Source organism: Solanum verrucosum, unplaced genomic scaffold (genome assembly GCF_900185275.1).
Source record: "Solanum verrucosum unplaced genomic scaffold, falcon-dt-bn FXZP01000009.1, whole genome shotgun sequence".
Classification (NCBI taxonomy): Eukaryota; Viridiplantae; Streptophyta; class Magnoliopsida; order Solanales; family Solanaceae; genus Solanum; species Solanum verrucosum.
In genome coordinates this window covers 1,272,274-1,281,338 of record NW_026020231.1, presented here as the reverse complement: position 1 = coordinate 1,281,338, position 9,065 = coordinate 1,272,274, and the positions used below count along the sequence as shown (strand labels likewise).

Sequence of the window (9,065 nt, the reverse complement as noted above, 5' to 3'; positions counted from 1 at the left end):
TAGTTATTTCTCTATTACAATTTTCAAGATATGTATTTATTATATTCAAAAAATGATATAGTAAAAGGAAAAAAAAAATAGCCAGAAAATTTGGTCAGAATGGTAAAATAACATATTTCATACTATTTCATTTTACTTTTTTGAACATTTTTACCCTTTTAACTTTAATACCTTTTAATTAAAAAATGGAAAAAAGATCAATTTATTTTAAAATAAAAAGGATATTATAGACTTTTAAATTTTCTGACCAAATTTTTTGGACCTTTAGCATTACCATAGTAAAATTATCCTTTTATTTATAATTTCTTAAAAATGTGCAAAGTTAATCGTGAATAAATATTGTTGAACAGAAAGAGTCGAATACATGACTCGTCACACTTAAAGCTAAATGCCAAAATATGAGTGCTTTTTTATTTTTTTTATTTGGGACCTACTACGTTATTACCCCAAATTTATTAGCAGTATCAAAACATACAAGTAAAATTATCTAAACAACAGGGTAGCAAATGAAGAATTATGAAAAAATGGAGGACGTTAATGAGAAAGAATCTCTTTCTATTCCACAGTATTCTCTGCAGAAAGGCATTTACATTTTTGTTGTCTAAACTTAAATTTTTTAGCCCGAAAATTGTGTGCTTGTAGGACCATTTTTGAACTTTTTGTTCTTTGTTTGTCCGTCGTGGAGCTCAAATGGCCACTCTTTCTCCTAGGCAAAAGGAACAACACAGCATTCATCAGGCCCACATGGTAAAACTCTACTTATTTTATATTATTATACTTGTTTGTTTTTCCTCATAGCTAAAGTTTATGCGACTCTGTACTTGTTTCTTTTTTCTTTTCTTTTTTCATGGCAAAGATTGACAATCTTTTTTGGGATGATGATGATCCTTGGGATTAAGCGTTTGGTTTTTTTAATCTTTTATGGGAAATGTTGTAAATGTGGAGTATTTAATTTAACTAGTAATTTTTCTGAAAGATGTGTTTCATTTAATTCTATTTTATTCTAGTATTTTATTTGTTAAATGGAAAATAAAAGGGGCAGATAAGATTTGAAGGGTCTTTTATTTTACTGGGTTCATTGATTGGTATGAATTGAACCAGTTGCTAAACTTATCTTTGGTTTTGTTTTGTGTAGCATGTTGTAAAGGTACTGCAGCATTACAGAGGAAAAACTATATTTTTTATTATGTGTGTAGATAATCTAAATAAATACTTGTTCGAGAAATGGAACGGAAGCTTTGACTTAATCGGTAAAGTAGCTGTCATGTGACTAGGAGGTTATGGGTTTCGAGAGGGGTGGAAATGGGTTTTTGCCGGAATGTAGGGTAAATGATGTATACAGTAGAAATGGGTTTTGCAGGAATGTACTGTCATGGGTTCGAGTGGTGGAAACGGGTCTTTGCAGGATTGCAGGAATGTAGGATAAATGTTGTATACAGTAGAATCTTGTCGTAATGTAGTTGTCACGTGACTAGGAGGTCATGGGTTCGAGCGGTGGAAACAGGTGATTGCAGGAATGTATTGTAAATGTTGTATATAGTAGAAATGGGTTTTTGCAGGAATGTAGGGTAAATAGTGTATACAGTAGAAATGGGTTTTTGCAGGAATGTTGGGTAAATGCTGTATACAGTAGAAATGGGTTTTTGCCGGAATGTACTGGTCATGGGTTCGAGTGGTGAAATGGGTGTTCGCAGGATTGCAGGAATGTAGGGTAAATGTTGTATACAGTAGAATCTTGTGGTAAAGTAGCTGTCACATGACTAGGAGGTCATGGGTTCTAGTCGTGAAAACGGGTTTTTGTAGGAATGTAGGATAAATGATGTGTACAGTAGAAATGAGTTTTTGCAGGAATGTAGGGTAAATGTTGTATACAGTAGAAATGGGTTTTTGCTGGAATGTACTGATCATGGGTTCGAGAAAGTTGAAATGGGTGATTGCAGGAACGTAGTGTAAATGCTAAATGCTGTATACAGTAGAAATGGTTTTTTGCAGGAATGTACTCGTCATGGGTTCGAGTGGTGGAAACGGGTTTTTGCAGGAATCTATGGTAAATGCTGTATACAGTAGAAATGGGTTATTGCAGGAATATAGGGCAAATGCAGTATACAGTAGAAACTTGTGGTCAGGCCTTTCTCCGGACTCCACAAATATTGAAATTTGGTGCACCAGGTTGTCCATTGACGAAGGAATTTCAGTCCTTGGGAAAATCCTTTGTATGCTAACTTATTTTGTATGTCTTTCCACAAGCTTCAATGTTCGTCCAACAATAATAAATGATGTCATCACATTCTCCTCCTTAAATACTTCATTAATATTTGACTTCCTGAAATCATGCCCCACACTACACTTACAATTTCATCCTTGAGTCTCATTCCTTACTAACAAACACTTCATAATCTTGCCCAATGGGTGGTGTCATCACTCGCACCTTTCAATTCTTGCTCATCACTTACTCATTCGACACTTGTGGAATTCAATAGGAATTGGAACTTATTGCTTTAAGCTCAATTGCATGATCAAGAGTAGAATAAAAGGGTAACTTCTTAAATATCTGTTTAGTCTATCCATTATATATGTGGTTGTCAACAAACCCTAGTTCTCTGATGCAACTTATGAACATTATAGGTACGTAGAAGTGAAAGGTAAAGCATCTCATAAAACATTGAGTAATTCATTAAGTGGAAAGTTAAAACAAAAAAAATCGACAATATCATAAATAAAAAAAAAACATGCAAGGCTATGTTAGGAATTTTACAAAATAAACATGACATGAGTATGGTGTCCATGGAATTTCTAAGTCACACATGAGACAGAGGCCCTGACTGTACCCAAAATTATACAAAATGTGACTTCATAAGCAAAAGTGCCTCAATGATAAATAGGGCTCACCACACGCCAATGGAATGAGTGGAGTGCCTAGCGAGGATGAGTGCATCACAAGAAGATGCAGTACCTTGACAAAAGAGAAGTGAGTACATGTGAAATAGTACTCACATAATGAGGTGAACCCAAATTTAAGAGAATATAAGTTGTACTAGCACCAACTTATTGCTATACTATTTCTCTATCAATATTCACATGTCTTGGCTTAACAAAACCAGTTACCTAATACAATCTATGTCATATTGCCCCTTTAACCAACAGATGTAAAGAGATGACATGTTGCACATACTGTGAATAGGCAGTATTAACTTCTTAAGTTCTCAATTCTCCAGTAAGTTTCTCTAGTATGTTTTCCTTTAATAAGAAGCTTGAATTCAGTACAAGTGCTATAATAGTATCTTCTATATCATTAAGGGACTAGATTAAGAGAAAACCTTGGCAATTTACTCAAAATGTTGTTCTTCCCTTCATCAACAGTGTGGTACTAAAGTTCCGGATTTGATCGTCAAACAATGTATCCTCTATAGTGATCTGTGATGTATATTACTGTCCTACAACTATTAGCAGCTTCAATTTTGTCTTCATTAGCAATAGTAATCAATACACTGCTGTTTGTTAGGTGCTTTTTCCTAATTATGTTGTTTTCAGTTCAGTGGCCCAAGTCCTAATTTATTTTACTCTATACTTGCTCATATTAGGATATGTTGTTGTTTCTCTACTACGGATGTTTTCTTTACTCCAAAGTCAACTTACAGATTTGTTAAGTTTCAGGTTGAAAATAGTTTAACATCAATACATACTGCACTATGGTTAGGTTTTTCTTTTTCTTTTTGCTGCCAAGATAAAGATTATATGATATGTTGCTTTAGATGGACAAATAGACTGGAGAGATTTTTTTGTGCATCAAGGTTTATGCTCTAACTACAACAGGTTGTCTTTGTTGTTCTGAAAACCCCCCTTTCATGTCCAAAAGAAGATGTAGGAGAGGCAGTGTAAATTGTGTCCAATGTTGAAGATCAAAGTACAAACCAACAAACCTGCATAGAATAAGTATAGATATAAACCGTCTTCTGATTAACCAAAAGAGAAGCAGATTGAATTTCTTGTCATTTATTTACAATGGCAGGAAGAAAACTGGTATTGTACCACCAGCTTTTACTGTTCTTTACCTCCTTAAAGTGTTTCTAAGGAGGTGTACGGGAGGTGTTTCTCTCTGGATGAGATATAACCAAAAAGTATTCTAGGAAAATAATTTGTTTGGATAATACTTTTTTTCAGTTAACAGTATCACTTTCATTAATGACCAAAAAAAATATTTACAATAAAAACAGAGCAGCCTAGGACTACTGCTACCTAAGTATCTATTACTAATGCTGAATACAACAAAATCAAGTTCTAGTTACTTCAATACATCAAGGATATACATTCAAAGTTAGGAGTAAAGATTGCCATCGAACTATGCTTTTCCCACGTTTATGAGTGTGCTGGACCACCTCCTTTAAAATTCTAAATCAGTATTCAATCTTCCATGTTGAAATCTGCAATTGTTCCTTTCTCGCCAAATGAGTGTGATAATCATTGCAAAAGTTACTGTAGTGCCTTGAACTATTGCAGACTTTTTCCTTGCAATTGTACTCACCCAATGCACCTTAGAATTCCAATCTAGAATAGGCCTTTGGAACCCCAACCAAGTACACAACCTGGTCCGTAGAAGATTAGTCTTACCACTTTCAAAAAACAAGTGATCAAACGTTTCCAAGACCTGTCCACAGAAGATACAATCAGGTGGGTACTTGTATTCCAAACTTGAGTAGTCTCTCCACTGTGGACAGTCTCTTTCGTACAGCTAACCATAGGATGAATTTGAATCTAGGATGACCTTTAGCCTGCAATGTAAGACTCTTCCAAGCAACTCTAGGCATCTGAGGCAGAAGATAGGTGTACACTTTATGAACTGAAAACTTGGTCCCATGTAACACCTGTGAAAACACAGTCTGCATTGTTCCTGCCACTGGTTGCCCTTGCATCAGCCACTCCCTGGCCTCCAATATTTTCCGCACAACCCAAGTTCTTGAGTATTTGCACTGGATATGCATCTGCTGCAAAGGGGGGGATTTATATTACATATATAAGCATGTGAGCTAAATGAAGATCAGAACATGATTTTGTTGATTATGATTTACCTTTGTGTAACTGATGACATTTTCCTCTCATTGTTCATTCTGTTCATATGGTAATCTTGATTATGTGTGACAAAAGAAGCTGAATAGAGCACTTCTATAGCATCCAAATCCTTGTTCATTGCCAAAACCAGAAAAATATAAGCTTCACATAATTGGATCAAGAGTTGGTTATGAGCTTCACTTAAGTTGGATCAAGCGTTGGTCAGCTTCTGACTTTCTGTCTTTTCTTATGAATTTGCAGAAAAATATTTGTGTAATCTGCGGTGATATAGGTTTTCAAGAAGCAATTATTACCTGCTATCAGTGTAAAAGTGTTGACGTGCACCAGTAAGTTCTCTCTCTCTCTCTATCTATCTAGTTTTAGCATGAAAGGGCAGTCAGGCGAGCTGAAGGCTATGACTCTCTGATGCGTACTTGCTTCATCACCGTGTGCCATATCTATATGTTCTTTGTAAACCTCAAACATTGTCCCAATCCCAAACCCCTTCTTTTTTGGTTGACTTGCCACCAAGGGAGAAGTTCATCTTTTCACTTAAGGGGCTGCTCCTCTTGAAGGAAATCACTAGCTGGATTATCAGCTTTGCTTCCCTTTTTTGGAATCTTAAATAGGGATGAAAAGTGAATAGAACTAAATGCCTAAATGGAAGTGAGATTTACCTCTTAGGGAGAATAAAGACCTCTTTAAGTTGTCTGATCTTTCTGGCATTCTTCACTGCCGGATCCTAATGGTATTGGATATTGGGTTCCACCTAAATGATACATCGATTCTTTCATTAGCATGTTGTGGGCATTTAATTCTCTTAAATACTGCATGTATCTTTTATGTATACATAGTCCTATTCCGGTTTTAAAAAATCTGTTTTTCTCTTCCTTTCAGATATTGCTTGGTGGGCTACAGTGAAGAAGCACCAATGGCTTGGTGTTGTGAAGAATGTCATATTGGCAAAGGGGTAATATCTTCATCACGCGGACTAGAAAATGATAATTCTGAGGGATCCAGGTTGCATGCCTTCGCAAAGATTTGTCGGAGTACTGTGCAACCAAAGAAACATAGTACATTTCCTGGTAGGCATTATATTAACTGGGAAAAGGAGGTACAGACTGGGAAAACGAGATATCTACCTGTTGAAGAAGCACTTGGTCTGTCATCAGGCATCAAGAAATATGGATCTCCGCTGATAAATACTAGCTCCACAAGAGTTGTGTCAACCAAATCCATGGCACCTGTGACTCGAGGGAATTTCAGCAAACCGAGAGCTCAAATTTCAAATTCTTTTCCTGAGAAGAGCACAGTGCAGTGGTCTTTAGGATCAGGATATACAAAACCTCAGAATCCTCAAAATGCCAAAATCACCGAACAGAGCAAAAAACAAGTGCAATCATCTAAAGGTTAAGTGTTACCAACATCTCTTGTATTCATTACTTGGTTTGATTTGTCCTCTTCTTATACCTTAACTCTTCAGAAATTTCATTTTCTATCATATACTCTAGTTAATTTTTTAAAACAATGATGTTGATATATTTGGAGTTGATATTATCTTTCAAAATGATTTCTGTTACACCATCAATATCTGTAAGCCCATAGCAAACTTTATTTACTTCTGTACTTCCATCCAATTGATGTAGCCTATTTTTTAGGTCTTGGTGATTCTGCCATTTTGGAGCATAGGAGTCCCTATGCTGTGAATGAGAGTCGAATGATAAATCCATCTACAACACACCCTTGTGATCCTGCTCTAGTTCCTTCCTGGAAGTAAGTACCCTTTATTATGCACATTAATTACTAACATAGGTTAACACAAGGTAAACTGAGCTCTAAAAAGGTTCAAATTCAGCTCATCTCTGTTTTTTCTTTCTCTTCTTCTTTGCATTTTAGGGGAAATTTTGACATCTTAGGTGCTCTAGAACTTGCACCTGGGATATTCAATAATTATATCCAGGCTCACCCTCCTTCCAAAGTTAGACGTAAGGTGTATGAGTTCTCAGGGCTATTGCCTGATACTCTCAAATTTGAACTAGTACCACGTGGGGATATTTGGGCGAGTCTATTCAACAATCATTGTCCGGGTAAAGAAGACATAGGATTGTATTTCTTTGCAAGTGAGAGAGAAAGGTCAGTTTCTGTCATATATCTATCCGAAAAAGGGTAAGGGTTGCAAAGTAGAAGTGCACCCTTGCCAGGAATGTTTTTAGTAGTAATTGATTTGTATTTCCCATTGTATGTAGGTCTGAGATATATATTGCTCTGGTGGAGTTCATGCGTCTCAAAGATTTGGTGATGAAGACGCTTATCAATGATGTTGAGCTGCTTATACTTCCATCTACAGCCCTGTGTAGTGATTCTCAAAGTACATTCATAATCTCTATGTTCTTTTCTCATTTTCTTATTCCCTTTCAATGAATTTTTAGGTAATAGGTATATTCAATTATGCTCTGTAGAAGATCAATTTTCCAGCCTATCAGAAGATTTTTCCTTTTTAAGTTGGCGATACTTGTTTGGTTTCGTTTGAGTATAAATGCTATAATGTGTTAAGTCATCAGGCCAAGCTCAGAAGTACTGATTGTACATTCTCTGATTTTTTATGAGAAAGAACAGATCAATTATATGTTCCTTTTGTTCAATCGAGGGCTGAAAAATATGTAACTTGGATTGTTTTATCTGTAGTTTGTGTGCCTTGAATGTAGTTTAAGTTGTATCACGCAGGCATCTAGAAATTAAGTTTATGTACTTGCCTGAGTTCTATTGATGCATACTTTAGCTATGGAGGTTCATTAAAATTTTGGAAGGCTGCCTTATACCCATCTACTTCCTCGTTTGCTCTTATCTGAAAACCACAAATGAGAAACCCTTCTTTACTTCAAAGGAGCTAAACGTAGGCATCGGGTCAGTATTATTAACTTTTTCCAGAAGTCTAGCTACGTATAATTTGCAACCCTGCTTCTAACAGTTTCTGTGTGTGATCCATTTTTATGTGTAAGTCAGGTCAATTATTTTGTCTTAAACTTGAGGGTTTTAATTGCTTGTTCACATATGACTGCAGCTCTTTGCAATAATGACACAAACTAATGGAGACAACTTTGTCATTAAATATTAGGTGTTTGTCATCTGATTGATATGTCAACATTGTCTTTCATGGGTACCATTTTCATCCAAGATATTTTACCTAAGATCATTTCTTAAGACATTTTCTGTTATTTGGTCAGACATAAAGTTGGTGGATGTAATGGTGGTAGAAGGTGGAACTGGCATATTGATCTTGGTGTTTGCTGATGTGTAACTTATATTTGTACATATGTTGAAAAGAGCAGGTGATTTAAAGTAGGACCTACCCTTCAAGATATGATTCTTTTAAGGAGACTATCTGATAATTAATTGCATAAGAAAGACGAAGATTAACTGATAATTCTGGAGCTGCATCTCACCTCGTGGATGTTCTTGCAGGATGGAACAGCAAGCACTTCCTGTGGGGATTATTTTACCGCATGGGACAAGATACAGACGGATGTGCTGAAGGGGGAAGTAACAAAGTAATCGATATGGAGATAGACATGATAGGGGGGAAAGATGTTTGTACAGCCAATGAGGTTGACATGGAGGCTTATCATCAGAATGAGGTTGAAATGCAGATAGACATGACCGGGCAGGAAGATGTCTGTACACCCAATAAGGTTGACATGGAGGGCTATCAGGATGAGGTTGAAATGGAGATAGACATGATAGCTGGAGAAAATGTAGGTACACTGGACATTGTTGTCTCGACAACTACCAGAAATGGTTTTGATACCTCTATAAAAGGAACTGCTACCTGCAGTGGGTCTGAATCAGTTACTCCTATGGTTTCAAGAACCTCCAAGGGTTGCAAGGAACTGCCTCTAGTAATCAAACGCGAGCCTGTTGATGACTTTCCTCCAGGTTTTATTCCCCGTTCAGCTCCTACTAAATGAGCCGCGCCACCTGGAAGTTAATCGTGGTTGCTGCCAACTTGTGATTATCACTAC

The 9,065-nt window shown here is 36.4% G+C and overlaps 1 protein-coding gene across 1 annotated transcript; it reads left to right on the top strand.

Annotated features, from left to right (window-relative positions):
* Positions 1–512: 512 nt before the first annotated feature.
* LOC125832538 (uncharacterized) lies at positions 513–9,065 on the top strand. The gene is made up of 8 exons (XM_049511710.1): positions 513–747; positions 5,308–5,393; positions 5,944–6,455; positions 6,705–6,819; positions 6,943–7,179; positions 7,293–7,414; positions 8,509–8,651; positions 8,682–9,065. The coding sequence occupies exons 1-8, from the start codon at positions 691–693 to the stop codon at positions 9,009–9,011; spliced, it is 1,602 nt and encodes a 533-aa protein (XP_049367667.1). The 5' UTR covers positions 513–690; the 3' UTR covers positions 9,012–9,065.

What these genes read in the sequence shown, in the direction of transcription:
- LOC125832538 (XM_049511710.1), top strand. Translation starts at nt 691, where the DNA reads ATGGCCACTCTTTCTCCTAGGCAAAAGGAACAACACAGCATTCATCAG. An exon ending in GCATTCATCAGGCCCACATG is followed by an intron (nt 748 to 5,307) that starts GTAAAACTCTAC and finishes ATGAATTTGCAG; the next exon opens with AAAAATATTTGTGTAATCTG. An exon ending in TTTGCAAGTGAGAGAGAAAG is followed by an intron (nt 7,180 to 7,292) that starts GTCAGTTTCTGT and finishes CATTGTATGTAG; the next exon opens with GTCTGAGATATATATTGCTC.